This window comes from Dendroctonus ponderosae, unplaced genomic scaffold, assembly GCF_020466585.1.
Source record: "Dendroctonus ponderosae isolate FM_Combo_2020 unplaced genomic scaffold, Dpon_F_20191213v2 Dpon_F_20191213_9, whole genome shotgun sequence".
NCBI lineage: Eukaryota > Metazoa > Arthropoda > Insecta > Coleoptera > Curculionidae > Dendroctonus > Dendroctonus ponderosae.
Genome location: NW_026019116.1, coordinates 8,145,894 through 8,159,511, shown reverse-complemented (window position 1 = coordinate 8,159,511; position 13,618 = coordinate 8,145,894). Strand labels below are relative to the sequence as shown.

Here is a 13,618-nt window from a genome sequence, read left to right as displayed (position 1 = left end):
CAGAATTTCCTCACGTCTTTTATTACAGATTGATAAATAGTGCTCCTATTTCGCAATAAGAACGAATTATTTATCAAAAAGTAATCAAGAACTATTATTATTGCGAAATAGGAGCACTATTTATCAATCTGTAATAAAAGACGTGAGGAAATTCTGTCTTTTTTTAAAGACAAAAATTTTTGAGGCGAAATACCCAAAAAGAAGTTTGTAAAAAATGAATCCGCCTCAACAATATAGAACTTATCTACATTTTTTATTGTTTGGCCAGATAAAAGCTTTGCGGCAATTATCTGTGTGGAATCTTGTATTTATGTATGCGTACTGTTTTGTAATCACGCGGTCCATCCATTATGCCATCATTTTACATTCTTGTTTACATAAATGTTACTGTAATGCGCAATAAACGCGCAGAATACAGGATTGTAATATTTAGTGCAAAGAAGGCACAAGTTTAGTCGTCAATAAAATTGTTTTCTGTAGTAACTAAATAGTTTCAAACATTGGAGGAATAAGTGAAAGTGTGTTTCATCACAGCAGGTTCACATACATCTTCAATTGGCTTTCAAGTTACCATATATGGTTTATTAGTGCGACATTTACGCATTTACTACTGGACTTTATATTATATAAGTTGTTATTTCACTACTGTGGTCACTAATCACGTTGCGAAGCTCGGATTGATTGATTGATTAAGTTTCCTTTGCGTATTTGACATAGATTTTTGCGCTGCCCCGATGTACGGGCAAAAGTTACATAAACAATTCTAATAAAACTGGAAGTTCTGTATCACTTCCTTTTCGAGTCAACGTGTTTTTATTGTGGTTCTAATCGATAAAATAATTAGGGAACAGTTGTTTGTTTTTCAGTTAAGTCTAGATAGTAATAAGTTGTGACGGCCTGAGTACAATCAATCTTACATGGACTGGAAAGTTTACTTAAAATAGCAGTGAATAAACTTTGGATGCTTCAACGTCAATTTTTTCAGCAGCTCGAATGTTCTCGAAGCATCTAAAATGCATTCTTATTCTTCTTTGTTCAAAATTGCTTGTGGATGACAGATTTTGTGCACACAATTTCAGTAAAGTTTGATGGTTCTTTTCACATCCGAATCGTCCCCAACTCGAATGATTTTTCACATCCCAAACAGATCAACACGTTTAGGTTTTCAGGTCGTAAAACTGACCAATTCTGATTCCCAATTCGACAATTCTTCCAGTTTTATGCCAGAAAACTTCAACATTAATTAACACTGAAAAATAACTAGCAAAATAGTTTAAGTATCTCATTTACATAATTAATGATGCTTCAGAATTTTCAAACAGACTGCATATTAGTGTTTTGGAGTGAATTATAATTTTAATGGCACTCGATGCATTAAATTGGGATCGAGCCATCGAGTGCCATGAAAGTTTTTATCCATGTGATTAACAGGTGACGTGAAAGTAGCCTATTTTCGGCATTTTTTTTATATACGTGTGATTGCACGTGACGTGATATTAATAATTGACGCATTTATATATTTAAAAAGTGATTTTAAAGAAATAAATTAATTATGAGCAAAGAAGGTAAAACTGACACATTTGCCTCATTAATGCAACATTAACATATTATCCAAAAAGATAAACTAGTGGGTTTTCGGCTTTTTAGGCCGTCGTAAAATGGAATTTCTTCGTGACGTTTCGCAAGCACGAGTGGCTTGCATCTTCAGAAATGGTTTTTTTGAACGCCTACACTGTTCTGATCCACCATCCAACACGCCAGTAAGAAATTCCATTTTACGACGGCCTAAAAAACACGAAAAACCCACTAGTATTAACATTTTGGTCATCCGTTTCGTCTGCATTTGCAGAAATCACCCTCAACGCCGAGGCCAAAGCAGATGTTGTCAATCTAAGCATAATRAATATATTTGAACATCGCCTTTATCTTGTATGTTGAACCAAATTGCTTTAGATTTCATTGTTCTTTTATTTAAAATCATCCACTTTGTGTTCATTTGGGAATTTGGAAAACCAGCCGACTTTTATGTCTGTAAGAGAACATGCAGATAATCTAYTTTACCTTAAGTAGAATTTAATGTTAATGCTGGAAATGTAATCGCAAGTTTATGATTCATATATTTACGATTTTAAACTGCGTCCATCGAGGCATGATTTTTATTGTTGAAGAAATTATGTGCTGAATGATTTTGATGGTCTGGCGCGTCACTTTTACTTGTGAAGGTAATGCAAGTTGTTGCATTGTTGCAAAACTTACCTAACAGTTGTAAAAATAAAAAAGAATATAAAAATCTCAAAATCATCAAATAAAAAGGCAACCAAGGTGTTCATATAACCGATTATTTTAACGCTCTGTTTCAGGATTAACTTTAAAACGCTTCGGAACGATATCAATTAAAGAATTATTTATTTTTTCTTGGGAAACAAAGATGTAAGCCAAGCATGAAATTATTTAGTCTGTCATCAACCGGCAGGTTAACGCTAATAACGATTTAATTGTGCAAATAATATTTATAATTTGCCGATTGTTTGCAAAGTCTTCAACATCAATAACTACAATAATTCACATTTTCAACAAGAACAATTTTATTTTGGACATGTTTGAGACTTGTTGTGACTTGAACATCTTCCAGTGTAGAAAGGAAGCGAAAGCTGCAAAAATGTCTTCAATGCACTTTCTACATGCTTAAAATCGTTGCAAACCCTAAGCCTTAAAGAGTAAAACCTTGAAACTTCTAGGAGTAAAAAGAAGATTGAACGAAGAAATTCTGCAAGTTTCACTTGGATGAAATAACAAGTACAGCGAAATCTGACTTTTTATTTTTGGGCTCAATATTATATATAGTATATATAGCCTCTGATCGTGATTGTTTGGGAAAAAGTTAGATGCAGGCAACCGGAAGATCAGACTTCGCAGGAAGAAATTGGAACCCGAGAATCTTTTGCTGAAGATATTGTTAACGCGATAAACAGCGCATCCTGCGGAACTACTGAACTGCGAAAACAAAAAGAGAGTCAATTTAAATGTGGAGCTAAAAATATAAGATATATAAAATATGTATATACAAGACACATTTGTTAAAATCGTTGTCTAATTACGATTTTTCTTTGCATATCTGAACGGTTTTGTGGCATCTTTTGAACATTGGAGACATTGTTTACTTAACTGTACCCGACTTATTGACGGCTATTTTGCTTAGAACAATGGGCAATTTTAATTTAAAAAGAATTAATCTATAACAACAAATTGCCGTCATTAAATGTATCGTTAACGAGCATCTTACTAGGAATAATTACACGATTCATAAAAATTTTAATTGCGCAATTAGAGCGATTAGCTGAACCATAGGATTCAGTAACATCTTGCAGGAGAGTTCTTGTTATACTTGGTATTAACTAATTTCTATTAGTTACATGAAAGTTTTATTTTGATTTGGTTTGCAGTGGCGAATTCGGTTTGAAGTGAAAGTTTATTGTGATATGAGAACGAAGGAACTTGTTTTGTGGTTAGTGTTATAATGAATTTTTGAAAAGTGTAAGAAGTTGCGATTGCGATGGCCGCTCCGGAAGTACTCGCTAATAATCCTTCGCATGGAGGTGTGCTGTATTATGTTGTAAAAGTGCCTAAGGAGGACGACAGGTAATGGGAATTCACATTTAAAATATACGTACGTAAAATGAGTTCTACTGACTGCTATTAACAATTTTGAGGCACTCAAGTTTTGACCCAGATTCGAAATTACTCTGCAAGCCGGATCTATTTTCGCTCGACTTTTATTTCCAGCTGCGGTTGCTCAAACATTTTTCTCATTCTTACACCAACGTATTGGTTTCATGGTATGTTAACTGAACGCTTAAATGCTTTTAATGCCGTCTTTATTCCGGCAAGTCTAATTTCAGACTTGCCGTCCAATATTTTCAGTTCTAGAGATGGCAAGGTTTTGCTCTCGTATCAAATGCCTCGATCATCGCGAATTCCATGCAGCAAAACAGGAAATTCGAGCTTGTGAAGCAACAGCCAATTTTATTTATATTATATTATTTTATTAAGTGTCTATGTGATTTGCGCCAACGGGCCGGGGCAACTTTCCAATTTACCACTTGGAAAGTTGAGTAGATGAGCAAATGCATGTTGGCTTCCATTGAGGCTTTAAGACAGTAAAGCTGTAAGACGCAATATGAAAAAGTTTGGAAAATGCAAATGAAAATTACAAGTAGAAGCACACATTAAATTGGCCTTCGCCTTCTAATGAAAACGAACATTCAAGTTTGATATGAATTTCGATGCCCATAACTAGCCTTAGGTACACAAAGACAATCAATATCGTATAAATAGTGTTTTCCCTCATTCATGTTTTAAGCGAGAATGCTGAATAGAAAATGATTTTTTTTGAATTGGAGTTTTTGCTTGCAGTACGGAAAGTGGCTGGGACAATCCATTCCGACCAGGTGGTGACCTTTCAAGGGAAGCCGACCAAATAGTAGAATTAATCAAAGGTGGAAAGCCAATCACTCCTACACCAGGCAGTCAAGCGCCTCCACTACCATCAGGCGACGATTCTCTGGATCTCAATCATACTGTGGACGGTTTGGATGGAGTTAGTCCAAAAAAGGTAGATATTAGCTTATGAAACAAGCTATATTCTATAGCTTCTTACCGTGAAGCTATAAAATCTGGATGATTCTAATTCAACCATTCAGAACCAAGAAAGCCTTGTATTTAGCAGTATGAACACAATGATGCGTGCTATTAATATATGTTTTTCATTGTCCGGTGGAAGTAATTAATGGTGCTCCAACCTTAAGTATAATATTTTGGTCTTATTACAGTGTCATTGTTTGCCTGTAAAAAAATTTTTGGTACTCGTTTTTCCGGCTTCGTAATGGACTGCAAAAGTTCGAAGTCCTCGTGGGGTCTTGAATGTTTCGCAATTGACGCATCACTTACCGCTAAAGAGTAGTATTAACTGTTACTAGTTGGAATTTTTTTGATCTGAAAGGCTGCAGTTTACAAATCAGGATTTAGTGTGATTTTCATTTAATTTTCAGTGTGTTTAAACTCAAGTGTTTTCTATCGAATTTGGAGTTTTTGAGTTCTTACTGGATTTAGTAAAGAAGTTAGAATTTTTTATCTGAAAGACTGCAGTAGCGTTAAATCGTCCACGTTCAGACGAAAGTTTAGAAAGGACTCAAAAATCAGGATTTAGTTTGATTTTAATGCAATTTTCAGTGTGTTTAAACTCAAGTGTTTTCTATCGAATTTGGAGTTTTTGAGTTCTTACTGGATTTAGTAAAGAAGTTAGAATTTTGTATCTGAAAGACTGCAGTAGCGTAAAATCGTCCATGTTCAGACGAAAGTTTACAAAAGACGCAAAAATCAGGATTTACTGTGATTTTAATTCAATTTTGAGAGTGTTTGGACTCGAGTGTTTTCTATCGAATTTAGAGTTTTTGAGTTCTTGTTGGATTTAGTAAAGCAGTTAGAATTTTTTATCTGACAGACTGCAGCGACATTAAACCGTCTATGCTCAGATTAAAATTCGCGAAGGTCCCAAAAATCAGGATTTAGTGTGATTTTTATGCAATTTTCGGAGTGTTTAGACTCGAGTGTTTTCTATCGAATTTAGAGTTTTTGAGTTTTTGATGGATTTAGTAAAGCAGTTAGAATTTTTTATCTGACAGACTGCAGCGACATTAAACTGTCTATGTTCAGATCAAAATTCGCAAAGGTCCCAAAAATCAGGATTTAGTGTGATTTTAATGCAATTTTCGGAGTGTTTAGACACGAGTGTTTTCTATCGAATTTAAAGTTTTTGAGTTCTTGTTAGATTTAGTAAAGCAGTTAGAATTTTTTTTATCTGACAGACTGCAGCGGCATTAAACCGTCTGTGTTCAGATCAAAATTCGCGAAGGTCCCAAAAATCAGGATTGAGTGTGATTTTAATGCAATTTTCGGAGTGTTTAAACTCGAGTGTTTTCTATCGAATTTAAAGTTTTCCAGTTTTTACTAGATTTAGTTAAGAAGTTAGCATTTTTTATCTGAAAGGCTACAGTAGCGCATAACCGTCCATGCTCCGACCAAAATTCACAAAGCTAGCAAAAATCAGGATTTAGTTTGATTTTAATGCAATTTTCGGAGTGTTTGGACTCGAGTGTTTTCTATCGAATTTAAAGTTTTTGAGTTCTTGTTCGATTTAGTAAAGCAGTTAGAATTTTTTTATCTGACAGACTGCAGCGACATTAAACCGTCTATGTTCAGATCAAAATTCGCGAAGGTCCCAAAAATCAGGATTGAGTGTGATTTTAATGCAATTTTCGGGTTGTTTAAACTCGAGTGTTTTCTATCGAATTTAAAGTTTTCCAGTTTTTACTAGATTTAGTTAAGAAGTTAGCATTTTTATCTGAAAGGCTACAGTAACGCATAACCGTCCATGCTCAGACCAAAATTCAGAAAGCTAGCAAAAATCAGGATTTAGTGTGATTTTAATGCAATGTTCGGAGTGTTTAGACTCGAGTGTTTTCTATCGAATTTAGAGTTTTTGAGTTCTTGTCGGATTTAGTAAAGCAGTTAGAATTTTTTTATCTGACAGACTGCAGCGACATTAAACCGTCTATGTTCAGATCAAAATTCACAAAGCTAGCAAAAATCAGGATTTAGTATGATTTTAATGCAATTTTCGGAGTGTTTAGACTCGAGTGTTTTCTATCGAATTTAAAGTTTTCCAGTTTTTACTGGATTTATTTAAGAAGTTAGAATTTTTATATGAGCGGCTGCAGTAGCGCAATACCGTCCATGTTTACACCAAAATTCGCAAAGCTGGCAAAAATCAGGATTTGGTCTGATTTTAATTCAATTTTGAGAGTGTTTGCCCTAAAGTGTTTTCTACCGATTTTAGAGATTTTGAGTTTTTACTGGATTTAGTTGAGAAGTTAGAATTTTTTTCCGGGAAGACTGCAGTGAATGCAATTTCAAATTGCCCTTCATGCATTATAAAAGACGAATTTTTCCGTTCCGGATTTCGCGTCAATGCAAGATGGAAGAGTTCGTTGACGCAATCGACTAAAATGTATTTGTTTTGTGTTTTTCGTAGCTTTGGAGGAACACATTTTGGAAACATTAACCACACCAATTAGTTATTGATGAAGACAAATGCCTTCATTTACAAGTCAGTGAAAATAAAATACATAGAATGCATAGATTGGTTTCAATCAACTATGGGTTTTTAGATTCAACTGCTGGTTGCATTAATTTTAAAATATGGTTTCCTGATAGAGTTGCCACTTTTTATTCACAGTTTCCCGGGCGATGAAGTGAATAAAATTGATTACAATAATCGTATAAAACTGATATTTTTTACAAAACAAACAGTCATTTTGCAAAAATTAACTATCTCCGACGTTTTGCCCCCAGCTGAACAAAACTAGGTTTTTTTTGCATTTTAACACCAAATCTGTAAAAATAGAGCTCAGATCTCGAAAATATTTTTAAAGCTTTTGCCGGTATCCTTTGTTTAGGTACAGGGTGATCTCAAAAAATCAACTTTTTGGCGATAACATTTTTATGTAGTTTTGAATCGAGAAAATTCAGTACTTATCCAGAGCAAAAGAGCCAAACACTGTTCTCGAACTCTGGGATTATTGGGATGTATTTTGCAATTTTCTTCTAATAATTGTGCTTTTATCGTCCATGTGTCCAAATTATTGGAACTAGTTTAAATGCGCTATCTGCCATAACAAAGAAATGTCCAGCTTTGCTAAGAGAACACTTTTAAAGTTTTTGATATATTTTTTTTGATAAAATAAAGCTTGATGATACACTACACATGCAAGCGAAACACTTATGCAGCGAAACTCAACTGGTATTGTTCTTGCAATAACATTGAAAGCAAGTTAAATATTTACCCGATTTAGCGGAAGGAATTGCATATCCAGGCCATTAATCCGTTTGCTCTGATCTCATAAAGTTTGAGCAGCTTTACTTGGAATAATTGCCAAATGATCCGTACGTCTCCAGACTGCGTAGAGTCTCTTGAGGACTGAAGTCCGGGCAACCTGCAAGAGGTGGCAACTCTATATTGGGAGAAACAAATCTAATTTGAAATTTTGTAAACCAACTTGAAATACGTTTTTTTTTTGTCAGATAACTTCAGCTCTAACCACCGCTCCACCCAGTCAGTCGAAGACTAACGGAACAACCGACAAAGCTGTGGCTCCTGGTCAAGTGGATGTGCAGAGAAGTACGATAAAAGCGGAAGCAGATGGTGTCCAAGTGGAACACATAACGATAAAGAAAAAGAAGGGTTGTCATTGCTGTGTGATATCCTAAAAGAACGCTGTCTGGTTCGGTTATAGACTTTCCCTAATTTTCCGGGAACGAATTATGGTGCCTAAGCTTGAAAATGAGTGGACTTTGCAAAGGGTTGAAAATCAGTATTTGCTAGTTAAAGGGGCTGTAAACGTTCTGTACTGTTAAACAGCTAGAGCTAACAAAACATCTCAGACATAGTAATGTGACTACTGCTAGTAGTAGTAATTCTTGAATGCAGTTAATCAAATTTGGAGCGTTGTGAATATTATTTTTATGGCATCGACACAATAATTGCTATATTTTTAGGCTGCAATTCTCCTACAATTTTAACGCAGCATCTTTATCGATCGCATCTAACTAACTTAAGACGTAAGATACATTTAAGCTCTAAGTGCTTGTGCAAATCAAAACCCATTCACTAACGCTAAACATTTTCAAATTTGCGCACCACGCTGTGTGTGTGTGTGTTTGTGAGAGAGAGAAAATTAAATCAGGATGGTCCAGTGTTAACTGTGGATGAAATCCTCCAGAAACGTGGATCTGAAAAGGACGGTTATCTTTAATTTCAAAATGGTGGATATTGTGCTAATTTGTGATTAATTATTTTTAGAGTAATATCTTAGTAATAATATAACTCATAGTTTATTTATTGGCTATTCAAAAATTAAATAAAAAGTTACGGTTGCGAATACTAAAGCTACCATTAAACAAATGATGCAGCGTGCTCAGGGTTGTAACACAAATGTGCTGTTTTGCCTCAAAAATACCACTCCCACTAAACTAAATTCCATTTAGTGCGATTAAGCAAACACTCGAAATATATGTTAATGTTTTACAATAATGAAATTATATATTTAAGTAGAATGTAGTGGTTCTTTAGTGTTTTAGTTCTTAGATGGTCGATTTGTTTTCTATTTTGTACTGGACCATGTTTAGTCAATGTGGACAAACTAGTCAAAAGTAAATAGGAAAACGACAACAATTGCCTATTAAATGCCGATTAAACGGTTTCACTTTTCAACTCCATGGTTAAAAAGTAAAGCCGTTGTCTGGTGAAAATTGAATAAATTATACAAATGAAGTCATGAATTGCCTAAATATTGTGAGCAATATTTAGGACAATGGTATACGGATTTTCCTATTTATTTAAAAATACTTGTTAAAGTATTTCTAAGAGACAAAACAACACACTGTTCTAGAAGGTCGGGTGCTGGTTATTTTTCAAACCAGGAACAATGCGTGGTAGCTGCCCATTTCGTTTTGATAGCAGCTCTATAGCAATAACTTAGAAGTTAAATACAGACATTTTTATTATAATTCGGTAAAGTGTTAGAATCATTGAAACTAAATTAGATATAACCATTTGAAGAAGTTACTGTCCTTTTTCGTCAAATAGTAGATATTGTATAAATGCAGCTTATATGCTTCAACTATACTTGTATAGAGAGAAGTGTCTTCTTTAGATTGTCGGCACTGATAATTGTTTTTCTTTTATTTATTGATGTATCAGTCTAGTATGTCGATTACTTGTTTAATCTAAGCTACTTTATGGTACTATTAACTGCTTAAGTTAAAATAGAATGGGAAACTTATTTATTTATTGCTTTGGTAGTACTAGATTGATACGTTATATATATTTCACGTGAACCGTCTAAAATAATTTCCATTTTTTATATAAAACATTAAGAAAATAACAATTTGTAGAAATCCACTTTTTGTATAAGTTGATAGATTTATGTATTATATTGTAATATAAAAATAAAATTTAATTTGTATACCAAACGCTATTATTATAACGCATTAAAAAAATCTTGTGAACTCAGTTTTGGTTTGATTTAAAGCAGTGATGGTTTGGTGATTCAACTATCCGACACTTTACTTACAATATTTATTAGCAGCACAAACTTGCAGGAATATTCGAACAAGTGCAATTTTTTCTCGCACTAACTTAAACATGTTTATGAAAATAAGTACTAGTTACTTTAAAAAAAGTGTATTGGACCGAGTTGGGTAAAAAACAGCGACTAGTTTCCGATAAATGCAAAAAATGCAAAAACCGTTTGAAACAGAACGCTACACGTTCCAGGATAGATAACGAGAGAAAAGAAAAGAACTGAATAACACCTATATGTTCGTCAGCTGTTTTGGTTCTTTAATTAAAACCATAGAAAAAAAATTAAGGTCCGACAGTGGCCCAAGAGACTTCCCAGATAAGTTGATGTCTTCTTCAATGTCTCGATGTTTCAAACAGTATCACAATAAAACTGGGTGCAATCTGCTTAAAAACCTACATTTTTTCATAAAATTATTTAAAAAGGAAATTATTAAATATTTCTTGGAAATGCGTTATCATGTCTTAAAGAATATAACGGCAAGTAAACTTTCCATACAACTACTTGTAGGACATTAGCGTGAGTTACTGCGTATTTGCACTCGAAATTTTTTTTAGCTTCAATTTTGAGTCGTTTTTATTTTCGTTGACCACACATTCTTTGCTAATCTTCACATATCAGTGTAGAGATTAGGCTTTTTTCGATACCGTTTATAATTGCATTTGGTTGTTCATAAGTAGTTAATTTACTAATAGTAAATCAATTGGTAGATATTTTGAAAGTTTGAGACAATTTGGTGGATTTGCTTTTAACGCCCAAATCGTACGCAAACCTGCGAGTTGTTTCCCTTCATCATATTCACAAATGCACCGAAATGTCATCAATTTTACAGCGTTAATATATAATAACAAAAAAATTAATTGATGTTCCAGAAATGGCTACTTACACTTTCTAAAAACGTTATTTAGTTCTCTCTGGAATGAGCAAAAAGGGGACGGAAACATGAAATTTTGCACCCGAGTGATATTCAAATTTCGCTTTCTGGGTCAAAACTGTCCGAATTTCCTCACTTATGTTGTTATGACTGAACCGAGTTTTCAATTCTCTATCCAACGATGCCAAAACGAATTCTGTGGCTCAAATGGTTCTCGAGGACTCAACTCAACAAAAAACACCCAAATCTAAAACTGCTTGAAATCAGGACTTTTTCGAGAAAACTGCGAACACTTCCTTATCGATGGTTCACTTTCTAAAAAAGTCATTTAGTTCTCTCGAAGATGGTGTAAAAATGAGCGTTCTGGCTCATTTTGCTTCCGAGAAATGAGCAAAAACGGGTCGGAAAACATGAAATTTTAGCATAATCTTGCACTTGAGTGTCTGTTGTTCAAATTTCGTTTTCTGGGTGAAAACTATTCGAATTTCCTCACTCATGTTGTTACGACTGAATCGAGTTTTCAATTCTCTATCCAACGATGCCAAACCGAATTCTGTGGCTCAAATGGTTCTCGAGAAACTTCGAAAAATGCAGTGTCATGATTGAGCCGATTTTGCAGCTCAAAAAGAAAACACGCAAATCTATAACTTCTTGAAATCAAGACTTTTTTGAAAAAACTTCCAACATTTCTTTCTCGATGGTTTATTTTCTAAAAATTCCATTTATTTTTCTCTCGAGTTATGGAAAAATGAGCGTTTTTGCTCATTTTGCTTCCGAGAAATGAACAACGACGGGACGGCAAACATGAAATTTTGGCACAATCTTGCACCTAAATGTCTGATATTCAAATTTCGGTTTCTGGGTCAAAACCAATCGAATTTCCTCACTCATGTTGTTATGACTGAACAGAGTTTTCAATTCTCTATACAACGATGCCAAAACGACTTCCGTGGCTCCAATGGTTCTTGAGAAACTTCGAAAACAGCGCGTCACGTTTAAGTGGATTTTGCAACTCAAAAAGAAAACACCGAAATCTAAAACTACTTGAAATCAGGACTTTTTCGAGAAAACTGCCAACATTTGCTTATCGATGGTTCACTTTCTAAAAAGGCCATTTAGTTCTCTCTAGAACGATGTAAAAATTAGCTTTCTTGCACGTTTTGTTTCCGAGAAATGCGTGAAAACGGGAGGGAAAACATGAAATTATGGCATAATCTCGCACCTAAATGTCTGATATTCAAATTTCGCTTTCTGGGTCAAAACTGTCCGAATTTCCTCACTTATGTTGTTATGACTGAATCGACTTTTCAATTCTCTATCCAACGATGCCAAAACGAATTCTGTGGCTCAAATGGTTCTCGAGAAACTGCAAAAAATGCAGCATCATGATTGAGCCGATTTTGCAACTCAACAAAAAACACCCAAAACTAAAACTGCTTGAAATCAGGGCTTTTTCGAGAGAACTGCAAACATTTCCTTATCGATGGTTCACTTTCTAAAAAAGTAATTTAGTTCTCTCGGAGATGGTGTAAAAATGAGCGTTCTGGCTCAATTTGCTTCCGAGAAATGAGCAAAAACGGGTCGGAAAACATGAAATTTTAGCATAATCTTGCACCTCAGTGTCTGTTACTGTTGAGTTAAAAAAATACAAAATTATTTAGACGTGGGGAAATATTCATGATTTGAAGACGAATTAAGCGTGTTTTGTTTTTAATAAAAGAGAGAACTTTCTCAACGATTTGATATTCATTTTTCTTCGTTTGTTGGAAATTCGTTGAAACCATTATTCGCAAATTGACGGGCTCATTCTAATACCATCAATACAATATAATTTATTGTCGGTAGTCGTTGATTTACCAACTTTTTTTAATCGACACCTTCTTGTACACATCGCACGAAATCTTTAGCGATGTTATCTACTGTATGTTCGCAATTGACCAACATATCGCGAATCTGTGCATGCTCTTTAAATAACAATGACCTGACCTCTTCAGCAAACCAATTGCTAAGCCTATTATTATGGCGAATCGGACTAAATCTCACAATGGACCGAATTGGGCCAGCCTGCAGATATGTATAATTCGGGTTTTTGATCTATTGCATCCTTAAGTCCTGCAACGCTCATTAGAGTTACATTACATCACGTATCTTGGACTTCATAAAAAATTAGTTTGTTTTATTTGACAACATATGTTGGCTCGCAAGAGCTGCAGTACTGTCTCAAACATCTTCGCAGCCCCTAAATAAAGCAATTCAGAAAATCTGCAGATGTTACATAATATGCAAGTCAATAAAGATTCCTTTCCTTATGGGAATTATGGATTTCTACAGTTGTTTGCATAGTGAACGTGAAGCTACAGTATAATAATAGTTTTCGACAGACGCAAATTCTCACTCTTAATTATTACTCACGCTGAAGTAATAACATATGTGCAAATTATAAGATGATATTAAAAATACATAATGCTCCGTCACGTCTATTCTAAAAATGCTGCCAATTCAACATTCTATTTAGTACATTTCAGGGCTGAAGGAGTACAGCAAA

General features: G+C 34.4%; 1 protein-coding gene across 2 annotated transcripts in view; it reads left to right on the top strand.

The window, feature by feature from the left end:
* Window positions 1–10,129, top strand: part of LOC109538855 — a 57,643-nt gene extending 47,514 nt beyond the window's left edge. Inside the window, exons 5-7 of one of the 2 annotated variants that reach the window (XM_019906261.2) lie at window positions 4,414–4,612; window positions 7,091–7,165; window positions 8,140–8,288. In XM_019906261.2, the coding sequence (XP_019761820.2) occupies window positions 4,414–4,612; window positions 7,091–7,120 (229 nt within the window). In that variant the 3' untranslated portion in view covers window positions 7,121–7,165; window positions 8,140–8,288. Of the gene's footprint in view, window positions 1–4,413; window positions 4,613–7,090; window positions 7,166–8,139 lie in introns of both variants that reach the window. The other variant, XM_019906259.2, reaches the window with a different exon arrangement.
* The last annotated feature ends 3,489 nt before the right edge of the window (window positions 10,130–13,618 follow it).